The sequence below is a fragment of the Lontra canadensis genome, unplaced genomic scaffold (assembly GCF_010015895.1).
Source record: "Lontra canadensis isolate GAN:19392208 unplaced genomic scaffold, GSC_riverotter_1.0 scaffold91, whole genome shotgun sequence".
Lineage (NCBI taxonomy): Eukaryota > Metazoa > Chordata > Mammalia > Carnivora > Mustelidae > Lontra > Lontra canadensis.
The window spans coordinates 3,435,958-3,463,784 of record NW_022631085.1 but is presented as its reverse complement, the minus strand read 5'-3'; the positions used below and the strand labels follow the sequence as shown (position 1 = coordinate 3,463,784).

The 27,827-nt window shown below is 55.8% G+C and overlaps 1 protein-coding gene across 4 annotated transcripts in view; it reads right to left on the bottom strand.

The window, feature by feature from the left end:
* MYH11 (myosin heavy chain 11) overlaps window positions 1–27,827 on the bottom strand; it is a 109,268-nt gene that overhangs the window by 692 nt on the left and 80,749 nt on the right. For 2 of the 4 annotated variants that reach the window (XM_032836231.1, XM_032836232.1), the window contains 25 exons: window positions 26,453–26,574; window positions 26,254–26,323; window positions 25,923–26,083; window positions 24,504–24,612; window positions 23,043–23,174; window positions 22,745–22,951; window positions 21,742–21,879; window positions 20,565–20,688; window positions 19,861–20,032; window positions 18,025–18,237; window positions 16,451–16,595; window positions 14,338–14,544; window positions 12,881–12,985; window positions 12,640–12,792; window positions 12,156–12,404; window positions 10,436–10,648; window positions 9,932–10,144; window positions 9,532–9,693; window positions 8,985–9,113; window positions 8,628–8,716; window positions 8,065–8,188; window positions 7,301–7,509; window positions 6,276–6,384; window positions 6,012–6,184; window positions 2,730–2,768 (listed from right to left, as the gene is read on the bottom strand). In XM_032836231.1, the coding sequence (XP_032692122.1) occupies window positions 2,738–2,768; window positions 6,012–6,184; window positions 6,276–6,384; window positions 7,301–7,509; window positions 8,065–8,188; window positions 8,628–8,716; window positions 8,985–9,113; window positions 9,532–9,693; window positions 9,932–10,144; window positions 10,436–10,648; window positions 12,156–12,404; window positions 12,640–12,792; window positions 12,881–12,985; window positions 14,338–14,544; window positions 16,451–16,595; window positions 18,025–18,237; window positions 19,861–20,032; window positions 20,565–20,688; window positions 21,742–21,879; window positions 22,745–22,951; window positions 23,043–23,174; window positions 24,504–24,612; window positions 25,923–26,083; window positions 26,254–26,323; window positions 26,453–26,574 (3,759 nt within the window). In that variant the 3' untranslated portion in view covers window positions 2,730–2,737. The remainder of the gene's footprint in view (window positions 1–2,729; window positions 2,769–6,011; window positions 6,185–6,275; window positions 6,385–7,300; window positions 7,510–8,064; window positions 8,189–8,627; window positions 8,717–8,984; window positions 9,114–9,531; window positions 9,694–9,931; window positions 10,145–10,435; window positions 10,649–12,155; window positions 12,405–12,639; window positions 12,793–12,880; window positions 12,986–14,337; window positions 14,545–16,450; window positions 16,596–18,024; window positions 18,238–19,860; window positions 20,033–20,564; window positions 20,689–21,741; window positions 21,880–22,744; window positions 22,952–23,042; window positions 23,175–24,503; window positions 24,613–25,922; window positions 26,084–26,253; window positions 26,324–26,452; window positions 26,575–27,827) is intronic. The other 2 variants (XM_032836229.1, XM_032836230.1) reach the window with 1 other exon arrangement.

Below are 27,827 nucleotides of genomic sequence, written 5' to 3'. Positions count from 1 at the left end.
GTCTGCTGGGGTCTTTAATTTAGAAAAGAAGGAAACACCGATTGGGGGCTGACATGTTCCCGTGGGCTTACTTCGTACCCTGTGGGGCCGGTATAAAGGGGAGTGTGTTCTCATGCTGTACCTCCTTTTCAGAAGGTAAAAATGGGGAGGGTTTTAGGTTTTCAGTTGGCAGGAGGTGGGACCCCTCCCCTTGCAGGGGGGAGGTCACTGTGGACGCCAGAAGGGTGCTCTTGGTTCGGGCAGCACAGGGCCCCCTGCTTGCGTGTGGAGCAGAATTCTTGGCGTGAGTTGTCACAGGGCAGGGGTCTTATCTGATTTTCGCTCACCGTGCAGGTACCAGGCCTGGCCTATAGATAGGTGCTCATGGAATATGTTAGAAAAGTAAGATAGACCTGTTAATCCGAGGTGTGTTTTAGCTCTAGCTGGTAGGGCCCCCCTTTTCTCTCTGTCCTTAACGGCTCCCATCTCTGGAGCGCCAGATGCCCTGAGTTACTGCCAGGGCCTGCCCGGGTCACCTGACCTAAGTCTTCGCTTAGGGGGGCAGGCAGGCAGAAGGAGAAGTCCGAGCCACCCGCATTCAAGCTCCTCCACTTGGAAGACCTGTTGGTCCTCTCTTCTGCGACCACAGCAAATAATCTTGTTGGGCTCTGGCTCTCTGGCCCTGTTTGACCCGAATCGGAGGACCTATCTTAACTCATTTTAGGATGCCTGAGAGGAGTGCAGACTTTCTTTAATGAAAACGACCCGCTTCACCATGCAAAGGCTGAGCAGAAAAGCCACAAGGGAAAGAGCCCCCTCCGGCTATCCGTGCTTTAGTCAAAAGGGGCAACTCAGAGAGGTAAGATTGGAGGCAAAACAAAGCCCAGAGTATTCTGATTGCTGAGAAGGGGTGTCCCAACCAGAGCCTTTTAGGGCCTGAGGGTGGGAGAGACATGGGTTGGGAAAACCCACCCCAGTTCAGAGAATGGTACTTTTGGGGGGCGCAGTGATCAGGAACGAATGCTTCAAATTGTAGCCACTCCCAGCTGAAGGCTCTGGCCAGCCTCACATCAGAGGGAAGCTTGGAGGTGCCCAGTGCCCTTAGAACTGACTTTCCATCACACTCTCTAGAAGTGACCATAAAAAATCCTCTTGATCACTGTGCTTTCCAAGAACCTGGGTCCCCGAGAAGGGTTTCTGAGGACAGGACAGGACAAGTAGCAGCCACCACTCACACGGGTTTCCTCCAGCACCTCCCCTCCCTGTTCAGACTTGATGGGACAGCCTGGGGCTGGGAAACTGTCTCTCCTCCCATTCCAGGCTCCAAGCACTCTTTACCTCTTGGGACAGTCTGTATTGGCAAGTGTGAAGAGGTGAAGTAAGAAACGGGTTCCCTTGATCTAAGAGGTAAATCATGCCCAGAGTCCCCATAACCCCCCCGCCCCCCGCCGCTTAGTCGCCCGTCCTGTGAGCCTGTCTCCCGGTTCAGGTGCCCTTCTTGAAGGAACTGGTTTCAAATCCAAGGCAAAGACTGGCACTGGCTGCATTTGTCCCCCATGAAGTAAGGGACCCCCTCTAAAGATTTTCTTAAGGGGTCTGATCCTGGAGCATTCAGCTTCTATTCATGGCCTCAGAGAACTTGTGCGAGGCCCTAGTGGCATGGCAGGAATCGACCCAAGACCGAGCATTTGTTTTGCAAGAACTCAGGTTCCCATCAACTAGTGGGTGCGATGTCCCGGTCTGAGCTGGCAGGAGCACTGCTCAAAAGCTCTTCCTAAAGGTCCTGCCGATCCCTTCATCAGCCTTTAAGTACCTCGGTAGTGGCAGCAAAGCTGAGCCAGGGCTGGCTCGGCCTCTCGGAAACGGAGGGAAACACAGCCCCAGTTTCCTAACTTCACATGGGATAGAGCTGTGAGACGCCCAGGCATTTCGAGGCATCTTAACTCTGTCTCGGGAAGGGCGCTGTGTTCTTCCTCAAGTCTCGGGAGTCCACTCCCTGCTCTGAGTATGTGCCCGCAAGACCTCTATGGAAAAGGCTGTGCCGGGACCACGCTGGGCTCCAAGGGGGCCGGCGTGCGCCCTGGTGTGCTGGAAATGAAGCTAGCAGCTGGCCGGGCCTTGCTTCAGCCCCACGAGGCCACAGCAACTCTACGGGGCGTGGTGAGAGCTCATTTCTTTTGCAGATGTGTTTGTGAAAGCCCAGCTGCGGGGGGTTGTGGGGGAATCCAGTTGTTGGGCTGGGGTTACCGTGACCCTGTGCCCTGTGAATTTGGGTTGGCGAACCAAAGCAGCCAACCTGAAGCTGTGCTCCAGGAATGGACCCGGACTGTGGAGCTGTCCTAACAGCTCGGTATGTGGGTCTTAACCAGACCAGGGAGGACAGCGCAGCCAAGTGTCCTAGCAGTGTGGGAGAGACACCCTCTTAGGCAGATAAGAACAATCCAGGTGACACACGCAGCCTCTGAACAGCAGTCAACACGCGGTGACAGGGACACACTGGGAGCCATGGCAGATGCAGAGGTAGGGAAGGAAAACAGGTCAAGAGATGAAGTCTTCTTAGTTTGATCTCGGCTGTGATAAAAGGGTTTTGAACTAAGATCTCCACTCCTGCAGGTTTTACAGCAGTCTCATGGAAATTTGGGGGTGGAGGCCAGGAAAGGGGTCCACTGGGGACAGGGTGGGTGGGGTGGCAAGAGAAAAGTGGAACCCGAGTGCCACACACATGAGCTGCGAAGCGGGAGGCATGATACCTGGTGAGTCACTGCAGAGTTTCCTGGGGGAGGGGGCCTCTGAAACAGAGAGAGAGGGGCCGAGGTGGTTACCATCCGCAAACGAGGGGGAGGCTGTGTGAGTGCGGGCTGAATCATTAAAGACGTTCACTTCAGCCCTTAAATTAGGCACGTAGAAGGCAACCTGGCAGTGAGGCCCGTGCCACCAAGAGCTCTTAGAGCGGCTGGTGCACCTAAGCCTTTGTAGCATTTGAGAAGCTCGTGTCGGGAGGACTGGCGTCATGGCAAAGGCTGGGTACGGTGGGCAGGTTCTACCAGGAGCTGAGATTTATCCGGTCGGTAGAACTATGAAACTTGCTTTGCGCTTGTCCTCGGAGAGCTGGCCAGGGCATACCCCCTCATTCAGAGCTCTAGTGCTTGCCTTCAGGTTTTGCACAGGTACGAGACTCAGGAGGCAGAAAAGGCAGGCCCTGTCTTCACCCCGCCTTAGCGTATGCTCATATTAGGACTGTAAGAAACGGCGAGCTGTGCGCCCTAAGGGTCATTTGTCTAGGGCAGAACCCGCAGGGGATGTTCAGCATGTGCCAAAAGGGTCATTGGTCCCAAGAAAAGGGAGCAGCGACAGCTTAGGGTGACAGCCAGAGAGGCCGACTGCTGCCCCACCACACGGCAGGATGACGGGGAGGGTCAGGGTCCAGTCCCCAGCAGAGCAAATTCCAGGGCTCCACGTGGTGAGAACAGCTTCTTGCGGACCATCACCCTGGGGGGGCGTTTCGTAAGCCTCTATTGGACCTGAGGGCTTATGTCTGGCTTCCCTCCCAGCAGTGGGACCCACAGCCCCTCACCTGGGGCAGGATCCGGGGTCTCCTTCCCGAAGCCCTCTACCCTCCCTCGCCAGCCCTTCTCTTCCCCATTCTGAAGGGGGTTTGGGCTTTCCCTCATCCATGCAGGGGTTCTCAGGGTCTGGAGTTGACACGGCAGGTGGTTTTTGTTGGTGCCTGGCCATGACCTTGGATGACTCAGTTGCACAGTGACAAAGGTATTCCCTTTCCAGCTCATTTTAAATACATCTGATTGTCAGAGATAGTCTTTTTGGTGCTAATGTCTTCTGTCACACTTTTGTTCACTGAAAAGTAGGCCTTCTGGTCATAGTCAACAGTTTGTAGCCACAGGGGCTAGAATTTTTGTTTTGTTTTCACTGTATTTTATTTTGTTGTGACCTGTTAATGCCAGTGATGCTGGTTTAACAATACAGGGGTGGTAGATTTTATTTGCAAATGGATATGTGTGTGATCAGAACAGTTAATTTTAAAGACAATGGGAAGTCAACCATGGTACAGGTAGTAAGAGGTTATAGCGGAAGAGCCCAAGTGATAGGACAATGAGATTGGGGAAACATCTGTGACTCAGTGATTGAAAGTTTGTGCCCAGCACTATCCCAGACACTGAGGATGAATGAACAGACAAAACCTCTGTGCCCATGGGGCCAGAGTGAAGGCTAAAAGTGATCTAAGTAAAATAAATAGGTTACATGGGGACGGGTGGGCAAGGAGGAGGACGACTGCAGGGAGTGAAGCTGGACGTTGTAGACCAGGTATCGTGGATGAGTCGGTGCCTGAAGAAAGGGAAGGAGAGATCCCGCCACATCGAGAGCTGGGGGAAAAGCATTCCAGGCAGAGGAAACCACCAGTGCAAAGGCCCTGAGGCAGCCTGTATAGAGTTAGAGGTCTCATTTGGGAGGCAGTGGATGGAGATCCTTAGGGCCTCCAGGAACGAACCATCATAAAGATGCTGCTTTCAGTCTGCACTAGGTGAAGCTGCTGGATAGTTCCAAGCAAAGGAGGGTTGTGACTCACCTCGGTTTCAATAGCATCCTTCTGGCTACTGTGTTGTGAACAGACTATAAAGGCACAGCATGAACACAGGCCCATGAGGACAGTGTGAGAATTATCTAGATGGTAGGAGAGGGTGGCTTGATCCAGGATGGCAAGAAACAGCTGCATTCTGGGCATACAGTATTTTTAAGGGAAAGTTGACCAGATTCTCTGACAGAGTAGATATCAGGGAGAGGTAAAAGTAAAGTATGACCCCAGGTTCGTGGCCTGGGTTAAGGATGGCTTTATCATTCCAGTTGCTGAGCTGGAGAAGTCTACATAGGGAGCGGTTTGGGGGTGAAGGGGTTCAGTCAGGGCTCAGGGTGTGAGCAGCCCTGTGAGGCATTGGGTGGGAATGGCACACAGGTCTGCGGTTCCAGGAAGAAGTCTGGGCTGGAGATAGAAACAAGGAGGTCACTTGCTGTGGGTAGAATTCAAAAGCCACCAGGCTGGTTGAGATCAGCCAGGGAGTGAGCAGAGATGGAGATGAAGAGAGACCAAGATGGTGAGGCAGGCCATTGGGGCAGGCCAAGTCTGGGGAGAAAGCAGATGTCCAAGGGAGAGGGAAGATGAGGGGAGCCTGAGGTCCAGGAAGCAGTGAGTGGGGTCCATTCCCCCCTGGTCCTAGAGGATGCCCAGCAGGAAATGGCAGTGTGCTTGTTTGCTTTTCTCAAGCCACTCTGAGCAGAAGGTAGAAAGTGTGGTTTCGTGTGCATTGTGTTTTAACAAATTAAAGAAGGCGGCAGGCAGAAGGCTCGATGCTTGATGGGCAAGTTAGAGCTAGTGCTGACCCCATGGAGGGATCGCAGAGGAGAGAAGTCAAGGACGGGAGATGCTGGATCATCCGCCTGGAGGGCTGTGGGCACAGGTAGGAAGCTCGGGTCCCTGCCTTCAGGGAACCAGGGGAGGTGTCGAGGAGCCCTGAGGTGCAGGGGGTTCGCCTACCCGCCTTCAGGCCCAGAGGTGCGGGAGTGTGGGAGAGAACTCAGCCCCGGTTAGGGCAGGGGTTCTCCGCCAGGGGCGACTGCACCCCCACAGGGTCTGGAGACATTTTGGGTTGGCAGGATCCGGGCACACCGCTGCCCCCGGTGGGGAGAGGCGGGGCCTGCTGCTCACATCCCCCATCCGCAGGCCAGCTCCTGCGATCTAGAACGATCCAGCCCCGACAGCACCGGTGCCAGAGCCCTTGGGGCAGACCACAGGGCCCAGCAGAGTCGGGAGCAGAGGTTCAGGAGAGGAGGGCTGGTGCTGATGCGGGAGACGGGGGTTAGCCGCCGCCTCCCTGAGGACCGGCCGGGAAGGGAAGCAGCTGTCCCAGAGGCCGCGGGAGCATCTGCGCCCTCGGTCGGGCCTGGCGCACGCTGGAGCAAGCGGAGCCCGCGGCAAGGTGCCGGGGGGCGGGGGGGGGCAGGGGCGCCGCCCGCCTCACCTGAGCTTGGTCTTGAGCGCGTTCACCTCGCGGCCCATGGCCTCGTTGCTCTCCGTGGCCTCATCCAGCTCCCGCTGCAGCTTCCTGCGGTTGGCGTTGATGCGCTGGGACTCCTCCTCCGCCTCCTCCAGCTGCCGCTTCAGTTGCTTCACCTTGGCGTTTCCTTTCTCCGCCTGCCCGGGAGAGGCCCGAGGGTCAGTGGTGGGGGTGGGGGACGTGGGGTGGGCGCCGGGCGGAGCGAGGTGGGGGGCGGGGCTGGGGTACCTGCTCCTTGTACTGCTCTGCCATCTTGCGCTCGTCCTCCACCTGCAGCAGGACCTCCTTCAGCTTCTTGTCCTTCTGCTTCAGCGACTTGGCGGCCGCCTGCTTCTCCCTGAGGACGGACACGGAGGGAGTGGGGCCGGCTTCCCTGGCCGTCGGTGCGCAGCCCCGACTGGCACTGTGCGCGCGGTGAGCGCCCGTCCCGAGCCCCAGGACGCTGGGGCTCCTCCCCCAGATCCGAAGAACCAGACTCCGCCAGGAAAGGGGGCCACGAAAGGGAGCGTAGTTCTAAGACGGGCTCCAACACGGGGAACGCGCTCCCTGAAGGCGGCGTGTGACCAAAGGCCCCCCAGCACGTGAGTGCATTCATAGGAGGGGCCCAGAACAGACCACAGAACCGGAAAGTCGGTCAGTGGGTGCTGAGGGCTCAGGGACACACGGGGGTGGTGAAGGAGTACAGGGGGTCTTATGCGGGGGACTGAAGTGTTCCCTGGTTGACTGTGGAGAGGGGGCCCCTCTCTGCAAATAGACTCCAAGCCATTAAGAGGAGCACTAAGGGCTGAAGTCTACGGTAGGGGAGTTACCGGGGAAGCCACTGCCCAAATGGAAAGAGCGGGTGGGAACCCTTGCCATCTGACGGGACACGGTGCTGTGACCTTCCTTTCTCGTGAGCAGCGTTCCTGCAGCTGCTTGTGCTGCATGGTGGCTGATGGGGACTTTCTGTGCAGCCCTTAACGTGACGTTCCGCAAATGCGGGCCAGGGCAAGCCGGCGTGCTCCCGGGAAGGCTGGCTGACCTCACCGAGGAGGCCTGCTCCTTTGTGCTGCCGGTAAGGGCCTCCTCCGGGCCAGGCCCACCTCTCCCTGGCGTGCACACACCGTTCTCCCGGCACGGCTGCGGTCCAGGTACCACAGGGATGATTTCCCAGCCACAGCTGAGGCCTGGAGAGCCTGGGCCCCACCCCCACCCCGGTTCCCCGTGCCCCGCGCTGGCACGCAGGCTGTCTTTGCAGCCCCAGCTCCACACACCTGGCTTCCTGCTCCACCTGCTCCTCCAGCTGTGCGATCTTGGCCTCCAGGGCCGCAATGGTGGACTTGAACTTGGACTTGACTGCCCCCTCCATCTCCTGCAGCTTGCTCCGGAGCTCCTTGTTCTGCCGCTCAAGCTGCTGCCTTGCGCTCTCGTTCTTCTGGGCCGCGCTGCGTTCCGTGGCCAGTTCGTTGTTGAGTTGCTCAGCCTGCGGAGGAGGGGGCAGGTCGTGAGGTCGGGGCACAGAAGCCCAGGGTGGTCCACGGAGATGATGAACGTCTCCTGCTGCGCCGCCCAGCCATCTCTCTCCTTCAGCTTCCGCATGGGTCCCTGGAGCTGGAGCCCCCAAGAGCCCTCCCCCCCCCCCATGTCCTCTAGCCACCAGCTCCTTCCTGGACACAGGGGGAGCGTCCTGGTGCTACAGGGCTCCCTGTTTCTAGGTCCCGTGGTGGGTCCCCACCACCCGTCCTGGAGCCCGGTACTCAGTAACGTCACTGAGTGCTCACGAGCATAAGGCTGGGGACAGAACAAGAAGTAGACCCCCAAGGCCCTTCCTCAAGGTACACAGCATCTGCTGACGGGAGCCAGACACACCCCGGCCCGCTGCTGAGACACTGCAGGCTGGCAGGGTGCTGCGGGACCATGAGAGGAGGGAGTGGGCGCGGGGAGCAGACGGGCCGTCCCCCGGAACCCGTGTGGGCTTCTTACAGGTGGAGCCCAGCTCTGGCGCTGCTCCAGTGCCCTGCCCCGCGCCGGCCCCCACCTGCTGCGTGGCCTTGCGCACGCGGTCACTCATGGCCTCCATGTTGCCCTGCTCTTCCTCTAGCTCCTCCTCCAGCTGCGCGATCCGGGCCTCCAGGCGGCGCTTCTCGTCCTGAAGTGTGTTCCTGTGGGGAATGCAGCCACGTCTGGGGCTCCGGCCTTCCCCTGGGTTGTAAGATTCCCTCTCCTTGGAGGAGTGATGCCTGAGGGTTGCCCTCCTTTACAATAGGAAACAGGCTCAGAGACGTAGAGACCTGTCCAAAGTCCCACAGCCAGCAAGGAGGGAGCCAGGACTCCTACCCAGTTGGTATCAGCAGACCCAGGCCTGTCCCAGAGTTTCCGCGCTCTGATGTCCCCAGCCGCCCCAGCCCCACCATGCTGCTCATTCAGAATGAACGAAACTGGCCACACTCAACTGGGGGGGGGGGTGAAGACCCCGGGGACGAGCTCAGGAGGACACGGTCATTTTAAGCATTAAAATGGGTGTCCTGGAGGTGCTTCCATGAGATGCCTCTGTCTTATCATCCGCGTCTAGGACTCTCTCCTCTGTACACGGCCGCATACCTTCCTGACACGCTGCTGGCCAGCTCCTCCGCCAGTTCCTCCTTCTCCAGGTCGGCCTGTTTGCGAGCCCTCTCGGCCGCGGCTAGATCCTGGATGGCGGCGGGTGGGGAGGAAGGAAACCTGTTATCTACCACGGAAGGGCTGCACCCCAGCAGTTTCTACGGCCACCCTTCCCTGAGCTCAGGGGAAGTGCTGTCTCCACATCCTGTCTTTCCCCGCCCTTACTCCCGGGTCCGGCCACATGGAATGCTGAATGAATGGGAGAAATCCATGGGGACACACACCGGCGTGCCAAGGGCTCCTACCAAGACACCCCTCCCCCCCCCCATTCTGGGGCTCCCAGCGAGAAGCCTTTACCTCCTGCAGCTGCATGAGTTCTGCTTCTAAACTCTTCGCTTTCTTCTCATTCTCTTTGGCGGTGGCAAAGATCTCATCTCTGGAGGCTCGGGCATCTTCCAGCTCCCTCTGGAAGTCCTTCATCTGAGCCTGCAGGAGTCAACAGGAAGGACAAGCCAAGAGGTCCTTACTCACCAGAGTTCCGCTGCCCAAATGAGCTTTCCCGTGCCAACCCCTAGGATTTGCCACGATTAACCACAGAGACGTCCCCATCCTACGAGCACTGCTCATCATCTCACAGGACCTGGTTGCTGTTTGGAGGCCCCATTCTGGATGGGCTCAACAGACCTAAAATATGGCGATGGAGGGCCATGGCCACATGCCTGGTAACCGTGCCTTACCCGGGGCAGAAGACAGCCCCCAAATGCCAAACGGTGGTGGGAAAACACCAGCTCGTAGGCACCACTTCCAGGCCTGCATCCTGCTGCTGCTGACTCCCCAACCTTAGGGACGCCATCCCCTCCCTCCCTGCCGCACCCCCACACCCTGCGTCCGACACGTCGCCCACCTGCAGTTTCCGAAGCTGCTTGATGGCTTCCTCCCTGCCCTTGATGGCCGAGTCGGCCTGCAGCTCCAGGTCTTTGAGGTCCCCTTCCAGCTTCTTCTTGGCCGCGGCTGCCAGGGCACGCTGCTTCCTCTCGTCTTCCAGTTCTGTCTCGTATTCGTGAAGCTGAGCGAGGAGGGGAGATGCATGCCGCTGGGCTGCGCCGTCCCCCCCCAGCCCCGCCACCAGCCGGCCAGCTCCCAGGCATGCACAGCCCCCTCCCAGGTGGGTCTTCCCAACCCCAGGTTACAAGGGAGGAAAACAAGTCTCCATCGGGCCAGGAGGTAGTAAGGGGAGGAAGGAAGCTGGCTACCCGCCCTCCCTGCCCTACAGCCCACCTTTTCCCTGACCTGCCCCAGATCACCTGCCGCTGGAGCTGTCTCCTCTTCTCCTCGTTCTGCTCATCGCGGGCCTGCAGGTCCCGCTCAAACTGGCCCTTGAGGGCCTGCATGTTGACCTCGAGCCGCAGCTTGGCGTCCTCTGTGGCCTGCAGCTCGTCCTCCAGCTCCTCCAGCTGCGTCTTCATCTCCTCCATCTGGGTTTCCAGGGCCCGCTTGGACTTCTCCAACTCGTGGACCTTTCATGCCAGAGCAGACCTCATGAAGACGGGCAGGCAGCCCACAGTGCCAGGTAGCTCGTTCAGGTCAGAGAGAGGCGGCTTTTGTCCACTGAGGACCAGAGCCTTCCTCTGGGAACCGTGGACTCTGAACCACCCCTCCCCAATGGCTGTTCCCAACCCACGTGTATGGGACCATCCGAGGGACTGCCTTTAGGCTAGATTATCATTTCACATCAAAGAGGCATAGAGACATCACCCCAGCCCCCTGCCCACCCCAAGGACTGATGAATCACGGGGAGGGCGACTTACGTTCTTGCCCACGTCATCCTTGGAGCTAACCAGATCTTCCATCTCGGCCTTGAGCATCTTGTTGGCCCTCTCAAGCTCCTCTTTGGCCTCCAGAGCCTCCTCGAGGGCTCGTGCCAGGGACAAGGCCTTGGTTTCCTTTTCCCTGGCTTCGGCCTCAGCTCTGTCCCTTTCATCCGCGTACTTGGAAGAGATGCTTTTCTCCTCCGCCAACAGCTACAACACAACAGAAACCCTGGCGGTGACCCCTAGGCCAACCCAAAGCCAGGCTTCATCTCATTGCAGATACGGGCGAGAAGCCTCGTGTCCTGCTAAATAAATTTCCTCGGGCGCAGGGGTAACTCATCCAGATACTTATGGAAAGAGATAATGACAAGCCTGCTTCTGACTTCGAGGTCGACCTTATGCACAGCCACCATCTTCTGAGTCTCTCTGCTTTGAAATCACTCATGCTGCCCATGTCGTTAGAACACATGACTGCTGGGGTCCCAGTGACATTTAATCCTGCCGGGGGCCAGTCATTCTGTTGTTTTCATGGCCACTCGTCTCCGGCTCTCAAAAGTGCCCTAGGAGCCAGACTAGGGACAGTAATCTTATCTGCAGAGAGAGCAGCATCTATCATACACGGAAACATCCAAAACTCAGACTTCTAGAAGTCAGCAAAGACAAGTAAGTAACAGGGGCCCCCAAATAGCACTGTCAATGCAAAAATCCTACCCCCAGTGTGACAGGAAAAGAAAAGATGTGGCCTCGGGCTTTCAAACCAATAACGGAACAGCAGTGTGCCAACAGTGAAGACAGGCCCACCGCACAGAGACGGAAAAGGGAAGGGCCAGCCTGTCGCCCAGAAGCCTGGTGCTCTGAGCACCCCCATGCCTCTGACCCAGTACCATCCCCAAAGTGATTTTTAGGATAACCCCCAGCCACTTGCAAACCAAATGATATTAGCTGAATCTGAAATGTAGTAAAAGTCAGTATTTGGAGATCTAGGCTACAGAGCTGCAGGCATCGATGAGAACTTAAGAGAGTGTACACTTAAAATTTGTGCATTTCCGTGTAGGCAAATTTTTATCTCCCCGGAAGCAAATTTTTATCTTGAACAAGAACTCTAGTTGATACACAGAGTACTGAGGTCTGGAGGGGAAGGTCTGTAATTTGCTTTGAAATGCATCCGAAAGGTAAGGACCCCCCCCCCCCCGCCTTGACAAGTACAGTTCATGCTTGTAAATAAACATGTAATAAAGCGGGTCTGGTAAAACGTTTGTGATTGAATCCAGGTGGTGGGCACACAGGTGTTCACTGTTGCATGATTTTAGCATGTCTGGGTGCTTGAAATTCTGCGTAATGAAGTGTGAGGGGAAATTGGTTATCTAAAGGGTAGAAACATTAAATGACTTGGAATATTTAGGAGGCAACCCGCAAGTGCTTAAGTCAATAAAATGGAACGTCATTGCTTATTGGGGCTAGAAACTAAGGCATCACTGGGGTCCCTGGGTGCCCTCATGGTGGGGGTACCTGGCAGTCACGTCGGGGCGCTGCTGCTCTCCCCACTCTGACCTAGGAGCCCTCGTGTTTCATGGTCACCCGGGACAAGGTGACTTTCCGTTGCTGCCAGCCAAGCAGGGATGAGTTGCAGAGACACAGCAACCCCTCCAGCTGCCTCGGAGCCCCACCTACCCCGGCCCGAGTCCGCACACAGAGTGGACCACCCTCCAGCCCCTACCTGATCGAATTTCTTCTGCTTCTTTTCCAGGTTGGACACCAGTTGCCGTTGGTTGTCCAAATCGACGACCAGGTCGTCCAGCTCCTGCTGAAGCCTGTTCTTGGTCTTTTCCAGTTTGTCATAAGCAGCTGCCTTCTCTTCGAACTGCTGGGTGAGGCCTTCGATTTCCTTCTGGAACTTCTTCTTGCCCTCTTCCAAGGCTTCCACGGTGCTGGCAAAGTCCTGCAGCTTCTTCTTCGAATCAGAGAGCTAAAATGGCAGTGTCCAGGGTCCAATAAAGGGAGGGCCTTTGGGTGATTCCCGTCCCTGACCCCACCCTGGGAAGAGACAACCTTCGCTGCACTGCAGAAATTCAACAGCAGGGGGAGCCAGTGAGCCAAGCGAAATGGCTCCAAGGCTCCTCCACCACCACAGCCCATCCGAGCTCCTACTCTCCCCAAAAGGCTCAGTCCTAGAACAGCAAGGACGCACACAGAGCCAGCACCTGGATGTTCAGAGTCGAGATGTGACGCTCCAGGTTCTGCTTGGCCTCCATCTCCTCGTCCAGCTGGTCCTGCAGGCTGTTCCTCTCGTCCTCCAGCTGCCGCAGCTTGGTGGACACGTTGAGCTTCTGCCGGGTTTCTTCTTGAAGCAGCTCCTACGGAAGGACGCACGGAAGTCCCAGGGACCCATGCCCGGAAGTTCATGCCCCGGGGTCCCTCCGGAGGATGTGGCCAAATACCCACCTGGGTGTCCTGGAGCTGGGACCCAAGGGATGCCACGTCCTTGGCCAGTTTTATGGCCTTCCCCTCAGCCTCGTTGAGCATCCCTGTGACGCTCTCCACTTCATTCTGAGGACACCAAGAGACTTTGGTTAGAACCTCCAGGACAGGGTCCTTGTTAAGTAAGAGAAGCCCTCTCGAGTCGCACGGTAGTTCCTGTGGGATCTGCCGACTGAGACACACCCAGGAGCTCTGGGGCCGGATCACACTAGCTCTGCAGCTCCCAAGGGAAGTGTATCACCTCCAAGCTGGGATGCCTGGTTCTAAGAACCTCTTAGAGCGCCCAACTGTATTGACTAGGCCCAAATCCCACTAAATAGATCCCAGATCCTTGCCAAGGTTGGGGAAAAATGAAACAGGTTTGAGAATCCCCACACAGAGCTATTCTGGACTCACCCGCCCCCTAATGTTGGAGAAGGGGATACGGAGGGCATGTCCACTTCCAAGGGCCATTTTCCACCACCCTCTTCCTCACCCCTAGTCTTGGCCCTCTCATGGGCCAGAGATTGAGGAGCAGGTCCTTTTGCAGGAGTCAGTCCACCGTCCATCCTCTTCCCACTTACAAGGATGAAAGTGATTCTGACTCTGCTCCTCTAGCACATTGCTTCTGTTAGGAGAGCGGAACCCTTGCTCTCCCCTGCACACCCCATTTAATGCTTCCCCTACCCTCTTATCCCAGGCTGTAAGCACATTAAATAATTATCAAAGGTCTGCCTGTATCCCACAACTGGAAATCGGGCCAAATGTCTAGCAAAAGCTAAGTAAGACCAAAGACAGACAGACTTCATCTTTGCTCGGCTTGAAGCCTATCTATGGCTTCTTGTCACTCGGAGTAAAGACGAATGTACATAGAATGGGGCCCTGTGCCATTCAGCCAGGACCTACCTCTCTAGTCCCACTTTGCAGCATGTTTTGCATTCCAGCTCAGCATTCTAGCTCTACTTCTCTGATCTCTTCTAATTTCCCCACCTACCACTGGGCCCTTGCACATGCTGCTCCCTCTGCCTCCCAGTCTTCTTATCTCAGACTATACTTCCGTCTTATAGAAACCTTTCCCGACTCCTCCTCCTGCAGGCCAAGCCCTTTGTTAACTTAAACCTACTGCATCATTTGACCTTCATTCATGGGATTAGAAATGCCTCTCCCTCCACTGGGTCAGAGTTCTAGTGGGGCAGGTGCTGTGTCTCTCTTGCTCCCTGTAGCTCAGCCTTAAACGTGGTGCCCAGCCTACAGCAAATACTCAAATACTTGCTGAATGAGATGAAAGTTTCTAAAGATGGAATGGAAGAGGGAAATCATCTCCTCTCCTTGAGGAACGCAACAAGAGGAAACCAACTTGCTTTGTAGCAAGTGAGACTTCAGTTAGCTGAGAGGAGCTTCACGGCCGCAGAGCTGGGACCAAGGGATGCTTGCCGCCTTACCTGCAGCTTGTGGACCTTGTCATTGAGCTCGGCCCGGGCCCGCTCCCCATCGCTGCACTTGGACTGCAGTTCCTGCAGCTGAACCTCCAGCTTCTTCTTCTTGTGCTCTACCTCCTGCTTGGCCTGGTTCAGGACCCGCAGCTCCCCGGCCAGGTCAGCGTTCTCCTTCTCCAGCGTCTGCTTGTTCTTGTCTAGATTGGCCTTGGCCTGGCCAAGTCAACAGAGGAGAGGGAAGGCATTACAGCTCTGGCCAGGAAGGCACTTTAAGATGGGAACCTCTATCCCTTGGGGCATCTTCTGCTTTCCCTTTCTGTCCAGCGAGTCAGGAAGGTTCCAGGTACCTGGGCTTGTCGATACGGGGTTAGGGGGTGGGGAGGGCACACCCGTCACAGTAAGACTGTCTGTATTCTCTTTTTCTGAATCTCAAAGTTTGCAAGTGAGTATCTCCCAGGCTACATCCAACCTGTTGTCATTGTCCTGGTTGACCTATTCTTAGCCGCCAACACCTTAACATAATGTCATGTAAACATCTGGATTCCAGGGGCACCTGGGTGATTCTGTCCTTAAGCATCTGCCTTCAGCTCAGGTCATGCATGATCCCAGGGTCCTGGGATCGAGCCCCACTTGGGCTCCCTGCTTGGCGGGAAGCCTGCTTCTCCCTCTCCCACGCCCCCTGCTTGTGTTCCCTCTCTGTCAAACAAAATATTTTTTAAAAAATTAAAATCGGATTCCAACTTCTTTACCAAAAATTCTAGCGTTCTCTATCATGACAGGTGCTGGTTATATTAAAATTGGTGGGTTTTACGGCATATACCTGAGGAATTCTGACTTTAAAAAACAAGACAAACATACTCAGTGAGGAAAAACAGAGCTTTTCCCCTAAGATCACGAACAAGGTAAGGATGTCCACGCTCATCACTTCCGTTCAACATAGTACCGGAAGGGGAAATGCACGTCGTAGTTACGACTAGCAAAATCTTATTTGTCCAACACGCATAAAGACTTGACAGAAGGTCAAAGGTTAGTATTCAGATCCCACTTGACAAGAGGACACGAACAAGTGTCCTTTTATTCATTTGTGGGGGGCTTGGTTTTGCACCCCATTTCTAAGGCCACCTATGTACAGGAGGACAATGGGGCCAGGAGATCTGCTCATGAACAAGGCTGCAGAGGACATGAATTAGTGTTTGTAAAACCATGGAACCATCTAGCTCACCACCTGTGCTGCCTAAGGGCCTGGAGCCATTATTTTCACGGGCAGGACCTCTGCAGATTCTGATAGAAGCAGCGGTGACCCAGTTCCCAGGAAGGTGTCAGTAAACCACCCCCTGAAGAATAGTCACCTGGGCTGGTGACAGAAACAGGTGCCAACTCCAGAAAGTGTTAGGTAATGTGCCCTCCCCACTTAGTCGAGCTGGGGGGGATACCTAGATAGTGCAGGGATGCGGGGCAGCCATAGCGCTGTGGGTGAGAGAAAGAAATCCGATCCGGACGGAAACAGTCTGGACGTCACTAGCGAGAAAGCTCACCCCTGAATGAAACAGGGAAATTCTCCCAAGGGAGAGGAAGTTCCCCGTACACCGAATTCAGAGGAGTGCTATTTTGCTGCCCTGTGTGCCATACACCCCAAATAGTCAACCCCGGGGGGCGGGGGAACGATTAGATCTAGTCATTCTCAAACTCTTGCCAATCTGCAGAGAAATTACAGGATGGCCTCCGTCTTAAGTTCCCCTCCCAGAAGTTTTGCTAAATAGTTGCTTATCTGGGGAGGGGGAGGGGGTGCTGTGGATTTTAGACTTTGCCCTGGGGAGGGTGTGAGGCAAGTCTGCAGACTGGACCACCCACGCGGGTTCAAATCACAGCTCGTTCAATGTCCATGTGACCTTGGGTGAGTCTCTTCACCTCCAGGTGCTCTGTTCCTTCACGTGTCAAGCTCAGCAGTAGCTACGTCATAGCTGGTTGTGAGGATTGACGGGCACGTATACAGTGGGTGCTTAATAAATGCTCTCATGACCCGTCATTACAGTCTTGTAGGGCTGGGCCAGCCCCGACCTCTATCCATGGTTATGGGGAGCTGTCCGTGCACCGTGCTCGCAAAACGACCATGACGTACCCTCTTGAACTGCTCCAGCTGCTCTGTGAGCTCCTCTACGGCCTGTGTGTGCTTCTGCCTCATCTCCTGGACCTGGGCCTCGTGGGACCGCGTCTCCTCTTCTAGGGCCTTCTTGAGCACCGTCACCTCCTGCTCCCTCTTGGCCCTGGGCAGGAAGAACACAGAGGCTGGCTGTTGGGTGGAGACAGGGCTTCGCCTCAGACAGCGCCATGGAAAGGGACGAGAGCTCTCCTGGGACCCAGAGCTGAGGTCTCCATCACCGGCCCCTGCCTGGCTGTGTGACCTCAGGGGAGTCACCCAACCTCTCTGGACCTAGCATTTCCTCAGCTGCAAAAGGGGAGCATGGTGACCGCCCAGAAACTCTTCAAGGCCAGCAAATAAATACACAAAAATACTCAGGAATGTGTTGAAAGAACATCTGTGAATTGCAAAATATTCCTCAAATATTAATATTAGCTCTTATTTCTTGAGAACTTACTATGTGCCAGGCCCCAACCTCCGTTCTTTCTATATGTGACCTCATATAACCTTGAGTGACCCTCAGAGGCAGGTATATTCTTCCAACTTACAGATGAGAAAGCTAAGGCTGAGAGAGGGTAAGCAGTGGGCGATTGTTGACAGAGCCAGAATCTGGTCTGGCTCTGAGCCCATGTGTTTAAAATACTGCACCGGGCTTTTCTGGATCATGGGCCTTGTGGGGAGGGGAACACAAGACTGGCTTCTTCGCCCAGGTAAGGGGTGTGGCACAAAACCCCAAACGTGGGAAATCAGTCTCAGTGTTAGCATAGCACCTGACATGGACACACTCAAATGCATTTGCATGTTTGTTGAATGAATAAATGACCTACTTTCTCTAAAGTCATTCCTTATCTAGCAGGTAAACTGGTTTTTTGGGGGGGGGGTTTGTTGTTCTGTATGTGTTTGTTTTGGGGTGGGTTTTTTTGTTGTTGTTGTTGCTGGAATCTGTGATCCGCTAGTACGTCTTAAGGACCCCACCAACAAATGTTATTTTAAAACATGTATCACAAAACTTAGACACATGCTCTCGGGGACTGGAATCTGGAGAATTACTAACACATGTAGACACCCCATGAAAAGACAAGAAAGGGGTGCCTGGGTGGCTCAGTGGGTTAAAGGCCCTGCCTTCAGCTCTGGTCATGATCTCAGGGTCCTGGGAACGAGCCCCGCATCGGGCTCTCTGCTCAGCGGGGAGCCTGCTTCCCTCTCTCTCTCTGCCTACTTGTGATCTCTCTCTGTCAAATTAAAAAAAAAAAAAAAGGCAAGAAGGAATACCCAAAACACATGGACTGTGTTAGGACTAAGAGTGACGTTTTTCATGTCTACGTTCCTAGAGCTTTCAAATCGTTTTCAAATCAAGTAAGTCTGACTACCGTGATGCAAAATAAGATGAGAAAGGATGGCACCTCTATTACAGACGTTAACTGTAGGGCCTGAGGACCCCGGGGTTCAGGATGTGCCTGGCGGCTGCCCATTGCCCCCAACCCTGACCCTGGCCACCCCATCTGTGCAGTGGAGTGGCGGGAGCCACTGGACTCTGCGGGCCGGGCACCCACCTGAGCTCCTGCTGGGTGGCCGTGCTGTCTAGGGTGTCTTCCAGCTCCGTCTTCAGCGCCTCCAGCTCCTCCCCCAGGTCCCGCTTCTGCTTCTCAGCCTTGTTCCTTGCGGCCCGTTCCGAGTCCAGGTCCTCCTGGAGGTCCGAGATGTGACCTTCCAGCTCCCGGATCTTCTTCAGAGCATTGTTCTTCTGAGCGATTTCGTCGTCGAGCCTGCCGGGGACAGATCACCAGAATGAAGACCCCGGGCTCTCTGGACCCTGCGATCCCCCGACATCGCCAAAAATGATTTCCTGGAATGAGATACTCATGTTCCATGGACATTAAACCAGGTTCTGGCCACGTCCCGGGGACATGGTGGACCCCTTCTTTCTAGGTGGGACTGCTTGTGGGTTAGGACAGATCTGATGTCAAAAAACAGATTTTTGGGTGCCAGGTGGCTCAGTGGGTTAAAGCCTGTGCCTTCGGCTCAGGTCATGATCCCAGGGTCCTGGGATCGAGTCCCGCATCGGGCTCTCTGCTCTGCGGGGAGGCTGTTCCCCCCTCTCCCTCTGCCTGCCTCTATGCCTCTCTGTCAAATAAATAAATAAAATCTTAAAAAAAGAAACATATTTTGGTGAGAGTGTGTGCATGTGTGTGTGTGTGCATGTGAGAGAGAGAGTGAGAGAGAAAGAGGGAAAGCAGAGCCTGCTCCGAAACTAGCCAGGTGCCTCGTTCACACCAGGAGCTTAATAGATGCTTATGAACACTGGACAATCATTTCTCCTGAGCAACTACTTGTTTTTCTTTCTTCTTTTGGTTCAAACGGTGGCTAAGTGTCTTCACCATGCAAAGTGCTTGGCGAGATATTAAAAGCCAGGGCCCCCTGGGGGTTGCAGCAACCATGGGTCAAGTTGGGATGCGAGAAGCGTGGTCTGAATGGCCTGGAGACCATTAGGACCTGCGTGGAAGGCAGCTCCCTCCTGATGCACGGTGGGGCTGGCCTCTTGCTGTGATGGAAGGAAAGGGAACAGCATGAAAGAGGGCCCAGAGGCAAGATTCCTTGGGGCAAGGGGGAGGGGAGCATCTTGACCGTACTGAGCTTGGGAATGGGGAGCAGTAAGAGAGAAGGCTAAGTGGTCGGGTAAGGGTCAGGTTCACAACCCGTCCATCACCCTAGCGCCGTCTGGCAGCACACACTGGGAGCAAAAGAGCTGGCCATGGGACCAGTCAGGAAGTGCGGGGGCTCAGATCCCATGCCCGGCTTCCTGCTCAGTGACAGGGAGATCGCAGCAGCGTCCCTAGCCTGGTGTGTGCGTGAAGATACCGCCTGGAAAGAGCTTGGCACACAGTGAGCAGGAAAATCCCTGTTAGTTGTCGCTGCAGGATTCCCAGGGTGAGGCTGTCAGCTGGAACCCAGCTGGGCAGACGGGATGGGACAGGGACACATTTCTAAGCACCGGCAGAATCTGAGGGTAGCTGCGGTCTGGGGGTGGCAGGAGCAAAGAGGGGGCAAAATGACCCTCAGAAGAAGGAACAGGGGTCGTCCCAGCCTCAGGCATGCGGTGCCTGAGACTCCAGTGAAACGGGCTCCGTGGGCAACTGGACATGAGAATGGCCGGGACATCTGAGAGGCAGATGTGGCGGGAGGAGGGGAGATGTAGGGAGAGGATTAGTTTGGAGGGAAGAGAAGAAAATCGGTGGCATGGTTCTGGAGGTGCAGGCAGGACAGGGGAGGCCCCCAGCAGCATGGAGGCCTGCCTGGAGGAGGAGGAAGACGGTGCCCACTGCGGTGTGGCAGGAGCCCGCTGGGCACATGGACCCACGGGACAAGACGCATCCCACCAGCCTTGCTACCTGCTCAGGGCGGCCTGCAGCTCCTCCTCCTTCTTGGCCAGCTGCATCTTGAGCTCCGCGATCTGCGCCTGGAGGTCGGCGATCTGCTCGTGGAAGTCACTGGCCTCTCCCTCCAGCTTCCGCTTCAGCTTCTCCAGCTCCTGCCGGCTCTTCTCCTCCTTCTTCAGCCGCACTACGACAAAGCCAGGGGCCCCTCAGCAGGTGCCAGGTACCAGAAAGGCACCCAGAGGACAAGCCTCTCTGCTCTGGCACCTCACGGACACACACATGAACACACACACACACACACACACACACACACACAAGCCCCATAGGTAACTGTCCTGGCCTGGCCCAGACCACGATCTTGCAGGAGGAAAATCAATGCTGAGCCTCTATTGTTACTAGGGTGTCTGCTGCAGGAGCCTCGAGAGGGTTGTACCTCCCCTGAAATCATCTGCCTCACTCAGCTTTACTCTCTGATTGTATTTTTTAATTTAATTAATTTGTTTGAGAGAGAGAGAGCACGAGTGGGAGGAAAAGCAGAGGAAGAAGAAGAAGCAGACTCCCCGCTGAGCAGAGAGCCTGATGTGGGGCTCAATTCCAGGACCCTGAGATCATGATCTGAGCCGAAGGCAGACGCTTAACTCACTGAGCCACCCAGGCACCCCAGTCTCTGATTTAAAAACATCCATTTGAAACCCCTTCTGAGGTACGAGGTTTACCTTCCAGTTCTGAAATCATAGATTCATGCTTGTTTTTTAGTTTGGTAAGATTCTTGGCCTTTTCTTCCTCTTCTGCAAGATTCGTTGTTAAGTCACTAATCCTCTCTTCAAGGAGTTTTCTCTCCTTGTGGGGGGGGGGAGGAAAAGAGATATCAATTGCTTTCTCTTCCCTTTTCCAGGATCTACATTTCATTTTTAGTCGCTTCCAGAAAAACAGGTGGAAAGAAAACCCGGATGAACACACAATACAACCTCTAGCTTTAAAATGATTAAAAAAAAAAAAAAAAAAAGCTTCTTAACAGTCATTCCCTAAAGCCCAGGTACTTCACATCTCATGCCACCTCTGACCCCCACACTTCATGGTCCAGGCAATCGAACCCTCATTCCTTCCTCCCACATGCCAGCTCTTTCCTTGCCACAGGGCCTTTGCACAGATAGGACCATCTCCTGAGCGGCTTCTCCACTCCCCTTCCGACTGCTCTTCATTCTTCAGGTTTTCTCTTAAATGTCACTTCCTCCAGGAAGCCTTCCCTGAATACCTTACTTCTATCCCCTGATGTTCTATTTTTATAATACGGTGAACACCTTCTTCAGAACCCTGACTATGAGGGTCACTAATGGTTAGGTATGAGCCCTACCAGGCCAGGGCCCCCCTCGTCATGCATGCCTTGCACCCCAAACAGAGCCTGCCTCCACACAGGGGCCCAGCTGACATCTAGCTCAAAGAACTCAAGGGAGTCAGTGGAGCTGCTTAGTGGTTCCTGATCTGGGTGACCTACTCATTCCAGGTGACATGGGGACTTTTCCAGTTTGGGCACTGAAAGTCTCACATCCCAGAAAGCCCTCAGTCCCAGGCAAACCACGCCTGCGGGTCACCCTATCACTGACCAGAAGCGGCCCATGAGAATGCGGGAAAGGCCCCCAAGTCTCAGGCACATGTGGCTGCCTTTGCACAACTCAGGGCACCCACTGGCATGGATTTTCTGAGACCTGATCCGTGGCAAGCCCTGGTCCTGGAGGGACCGCCAGGGACCCCATCCGTGGGGTCTACCTGCCTCGAGATGGCAGTCAGGAGGCCGCCTTCCGCACCATGCTTTGGCCAGAACGGGAAGCATCTGGAGCGCTTAGCCCCGGGGAGCCTGCCGGGTTAGCGCAGATGTTGGTCCCACTCACTCACTTTTGACAGCTTATTGTTCTGATCATCCATGACCAGAATGTCATCCTCCAGTTTCTTGATCTTGGCCTCGGCCGTGACCTTCTCCAGCTGTAGCTTCTGCCTCGCGGCTTCCTCTTCCTCCAGCTGTTCTTCCAGGTCCTTTGCGGGAGAGGGAATGAAATCACAAACCTCGCTCCCGACGGGGTCCCTCTCTCGCAGCTTGGGGGCTGAGCCACACAGAGCCTGGGTCTCATGCCCCCCAGCCCCGGCTCTGCGGTCTCCTTTCACTGGAAGTAAAAGGTTTGGGAAACCACTGGCTTCTTGAGCCTCAGTCTTCCCATCTGTCAAATGGGGATAGTAGATACTGTGTGGTTTCAAAACGTGTCCGCAAACCCTCCTACTCTTCCCTTCAAGAGGTTCAGGCTAATTCCTCTCCCCATCAGTGTGGGCTGGATTTACGAGGAAGTGATTAGGTATAATGACCAAGGTCAGGCTATAAGAGGCATTGTGGCCGCCTCCCTGTTCCTTCTCTTGATTCGCCCTTCCTGGGGGGCCAGCGGCCATGTAGCCCTAAGGAGAAGCTCCCCGCCCTCCCAGTGAGGAGATGAGGCCTCCGGACTCCAACCACGGGAGCTAGCCACGTGGACGTGGGTCCTCCAACCCTGGGCTCCCATCCCGACCGTACCCTCGGGCAGAATCTCACGCAGAACCTCCCAGCCGAGCCACTCTCAGATTCCAGACCCTGTGACCCGACAGCTTGTCCTTCCAAGCTGCTAAGTTCTGGGGCCTTTTGTCCTACAACAATAGCTAACTAATGCGAATGTCCCTCACACGGGGCTGTGAGGAGAAAAGGTGTTTGCACACAGAGGACAGAGCCGGAGAATGGGGCGGGCTCTCTGGGAGACCAGGACGGCCGATCCCCTCCAAGCCTTAGTCCCCAGCGGGGACAGACATGACCACACGCCCCTCGCAGGCCTGCAGGGAGGGTCAAATGACAAGGCAAGCAGCCCCTGCAGGGCCTTACCAGCATCTGCTGAGCCATCTTCTTCTTCTCGGCCTGCAGCTGCTGGCCCCGGTCTTCCTCCTCCTCCAGGCGGGCCTCCATCTCATGCAGGATCTCCTCCAGCTCCTGCTTCTTCGCCGCCAGCCGGACCCGCATCTCCTCGGCCTCAGCGTACAGCTCGGTCTCCGCCTGCAGTTGCTCCTGGAGCAGGTTCTTTTCCTCGGCCAGCTGCATGCAGGGAGCAGGGGGGTGGCCAGTGAGCCCCTCAGGGGCACGGCTGCCCCCGCTCCGCAGCCCCTGCCGGGCTCTGGGCCGCTACCTGGGAGTGCTTCTGCTCCAGCTCCTTGAGCTCGCTCTCGGCCTTCTGCTGCCGCTCCTTGGTCTTCTGCAGCTCGTCCTCCTTGGCCTGCATCTCCTCCTCTTGCCGAGTCACCTGGAGCAGCGGCTTCACCTGCGCGCACACCGCCAGCCGTCACTGGCGTCCATGGCCCAAGGAAGCTAAAAGCTCTCGGGATACCTCTGATCAGCGGTTCTCAACCAGGGACCGGTGTATGCCATCCCGCACCCCTGAGAGGATGCCTGGGGGGAATTGTCCAGGCCAGTCTGGGCTGTTCCAGTCCGGGCGTGGGATGCTACCAACACCTAGTGGGTACGGGCCGGGGGTGCCGCTGCAGATTCTAGAAAGCACAGGACAGCACCCCCCACCCCGCAATGCAGGCTTTCCATCCAACACACCCATGGCACTTAAGTTCAGAAATCATCAACGAAAGCCACCGGAAAAAATGTGCACGGTGTAAAGGAGAAAGTCTCTCCTTCTCCCACTACGTCCCTTCCCAGAGAGAGAATTACTGCTGACCAACTGGCTTATTTCATCTCAAGGAGGAAAGAGGGGAGGAATCTCCCACGTTCTGCCTTCCCGTCAAGGTGACCGTGCACACCCTTGACGTTTTCCGCCAGTCCTTCTCCTACATGTTTAAAAAACACACTCAAGACCACGCTGATTTTCTACGCCGTGTCTGTTACTTAAAACTAAAAGATAATCATGGCCTCATGCTGCTGTCAGCATTATGCCTTTGTTTTTTGCTAGCTGCCTTTTTTGTGCTATAGAAGGGGTGACAGAGGACATCCCTGTCTTTCTACTGGCTTTAGGGGAAAAGCTCTCAGTTCTGTCCCCATTAAGGATGACATCAGCTGTGGGTTTTTCACAGTAGGGCTTGACTGTGCGGAGGTAAGGGCCCTCCACACAGCTTTGGTTGAGCGTTTTTAGGTGGCCATCATTTTTAAGAGTTGCAAAGTATCCTACGGAGGGGGGAGTCTGTTGGGGGCTGGACACTGACATTGTGCTACTATAAGATCCACCACGAATGCCCCCAAGTCCTGATCTTCAGAGAACGGTGCCTTGTGACAAGGCCAGTTGCCCTGATGACAGAGTGTAGGACTCCACTTGTAGAACATTCTCGAAACAGCAACATCACAGGAAGGGAGGACAGAGGAGCGGAGCTATGGTGGGGAAGTGGGTGCGGCCAGAAATGAGCAACGGGAGGGATCCCCTTGCAAACACTTGGGATCCCAGTTAGGGTCATTGATAACCCACGAGCCAACCGAAGGAGAAGGGGGAAGCCTTCTCGGGCCAGGGAACTACACACAGGCGAGGTGTGACTCTGAACCCCCGAGCGCATGCGCACACGGGCGTCAACCACATGCGGCCCCACAGCGGGAGCATCTGGGGACGCAGAGGGGGGCGGAGGGTTCCGACAGGGGCGGGTTCCGCGGCACTCACTTTGGTGAACAGCCTCCACCACTGCCAGTTCCGCAGCTTGAGGTAGGCGGCGCAGTTCCTCTGAATCACCTTCATGGCCGTCAGCTGCTGCTGCCGCTTGGCAAAGGCCCTGGGGCAGGGGAAGTGGGTTCTGTGAGAACCCCCAGGGGAGGCCGGGGGGTGGGGGGGCGCGCCCAAGCCTTGTCTCCCTGGGGGTCATGCGCACATCCCAAAAGCAAGACGCGCCTGTCCGGCATGTGATTCTGTGACTCCTGCAGGGGCATCACCCCTCCCCTCTGCTCTCCAGCTCGGATTCTTCAGGAAGCTCGAGCATCAGCACATGCATGTCGTCCAGGCGCAGACCAATTCAATGATCTGGAGGCCAGAGCCCTTCTCGGTGGGCAAGGAAAACCCCCAGCTCACCAAATGCCCTGGACTCAAAGCCATGTTCCAAACAATGCCTAGGTAGTCAGTCTACACTCCACCATTCCTAAAGGGGGTCCTACACATCTCCAGCCGTGCAGTGAGTGACAGGCAGACCCACTGTTTCCTCCGGTGTGTCTTTGTGTCTTAGAAATCTCAAGTCTGACTCGGAATCAGGGCTCTTTGGGTTTCAGGGCTGGTGGGTTTGCAAAACCACCGCCAGGGGGAGCTCAATGGCTCCTCTTTCTCTGCGGGGCTGCCATCTTGGTACGTGGGTCAACTTGAAGAATGACGCTGCTTGCGTTAGTGGAGGTGGGAGGGCGCATCAGAGAATTGAGTTATGAAATATAACCACTCAGGTCTGTCCCTGGACTGCAGACCTCCCAGTTCTGGCCTTCACCACCTTGGTTCTGGCCTTCACCCTCTTGGGTCCACTTAGTAATGAAGGGGCTTACTCTGCCCTGGGCAGAGAGCCACTCCGCCAGCCCCTGCAGTCCTCTGTGGGGTGTGACTTCCCTTGAGGACCCCATCCCTCATGCAGACCCCAAGCCTCGCAAAACAGAAGGAGCATCCGATCTCCCTAGACCCTGCCTTCTGAATCCCTTTTGAACGGGGGGTTATGGGTAAAGCCAAATCCTCTTCCCTCCCATCCTTACCATCTTCTCACACTTCTGAAATGACAACCTAGCCCTGTCCACTGACTCCTCACAAACCCATGGGCAGGAATAAGAATCCTCCTCCAGTGGAGAGATCTGAGCCTCGTGGGGGGGGGGTAACTCGCCCAAGTTCACCAGCAAGTAAGCAGGGGAGTCAGGATGAGAGCCCTTAGAACGAGGGCACTTCCCTACAATGGTAGGTTTCTGCCTCCACCAGAAGCAGCCCCAGGCGATCAGGATGCTTCCTAACTCAGGTGGCCTCTTAGAAAAGCAGGGAACCAGAGTATGAGGCTGCAGAGGCCCCAGAGGAGGGTGTGTTTCTGGGCCCTTTGCAGGAAGGCGACAGTGCTCGGGTCCTTACTTTCTGGCCAGGTAGCCGCGACACATGGCCTGGAAAGCCATGATGACATCAGTGATCTTCAAGTCCCGTTCCTCCTCCAGGTGTGCCAGGACCCCCGTCCTGAAGAAGATTTTGCTCTGCCCGATTCTGTACAAGTTGGGGTCAAGTTCCAGGGCTTTGATCTGCAGAAGAAAGGGGGACAGGTGCTCTCATTCTCAGCTGTGACGTGTCTGTGAGGTGTGTTTCAGGAAGGTCCCACCTCAACGAGCTCCTGGCAGTGTCCCCAGCAACTGGTGTGGGGGGGGGCACTTTGCAGTCGAATCCCTGGGGAGGGGCTGGGCCTGGGACTTACCATGAGAATGCAGGCCTGCTTCCCATCCATGAAGCCTTTGGGAATGGCGTTAGCAGCCAGAATCTCGTAGCTGGAGACACAGGGCAGAGGCCACTGATGAAACGCCTCTCGGCATCCTTCCAGCCCTCCACCTGGCCTGGCTCACCACCCCCCGCCCTCCCTGCACCCCAGCCCCCTTCCCTGACCCCAGCAGGCTCACCGTTGGCGGAACTCTTGGAAAACGATCCTGTTGGGGAAGCCCTGGCGGCAGATGCGAATGCCTTCCAGCACCCCGTTGCAGCGCAGCTGCTCAAGCACCAGAAAGGCGTCCAGCTTGCCAGACTGCAAGGGCAGAGAGGTAGAGCAGTGGACCAGGGGGCTGGGACTCCGGGAGCAGCAAGCCCCGAATCTCAGGTCTGGGTGACCCAGCGTCAGGCCACCGCGGCTGACAGAGGCACCAGCTGAGGTCCCAGTTGAGGTACCAGTGCCACCTCTCCTGGACTTGGTGGCACCAGCATCACCTGGCTAGAAGCCTCTCCTTCCCTCACTTCCTGTCACTGGTGCTGCAGCAGCTACCTCCCAGATGGCTCCCAAAGGACATCCAGTCACCATCACTGCTCCCTCCCTGCTTCCCACCCCTGTCTTGCCTCCCTCTGCAACCTCTCATTCTGTTTCCCTAACATCAGTCTGATCGTGACATACCCCTGCTTTTAAAAGCCCACAATGCCTCCTCTGGTCAACCCACAAGGAGTGCCACGACCCAGCTCCTGCCAAGGGATTCGACCCCATCTCTCCCCAATCCCTGCCTCACACCATCACAGGTCAGCATGAAATGACCCAGTCGCTCCTAGACCTTTCGCTTCTCAGCTCACATCTTTGCCTCTACTGGTCCCATTGCCTAGGATGCCTTACCCACCCTGCCTTCCACTTCACCAAGCTGATGCCTACTCACTCCCAAGGCAGCGTTCTCTGAGCCCCAAGGCTGGAGTGGGAGCCCCGGCTGCATGGTGTTCTTGTAATTTACCATGTTGCATTGTGCATATCGGCTTGTGCATCTCTTTCTCCCAGCAGGTCTCCCACGACATCAGCCCTACTGACATCTTGGGCTTAGTCTCTACTTTCCTTCTGTGAGGGCTGCCCTGTGTGCCATAAGGCGTTTAGCAGCATTGCTAGCTTCTCTACACTGGATCTGAACAGCAGCTCCCTCCCTATTATGACAGCCAACAAAGTCTGCAGACATGGCCAGATGTCCCCGGGGGACACTGCCCCAGCTGAGCACCCCTGCACTAGATCACCGGAAGAAACCTGCAGGCAAGGATCCCGATTTATCCAGCACTCTATCCTCAGTCCCTGGCACAGGTGCAGCTCTACTGACTAGATTGCCTATATTGACTAGAATAATGAATGCATGAGTGATTCAATGCCCTGAACCAAAAGTCCAAGGCTCAAAGTCCCTTCTGTCTCCTTGCCTTCCTTTGCCTCCAGGATGGGGAGTGGGTACCCAATTCAGACAACCTTCCACCTGCATCAGACGGAGCCCAGGGGGTACGGAGGTTTTCCTCCTTCCTCTCTACCCTGGTCTGCTTTCCCGAAGC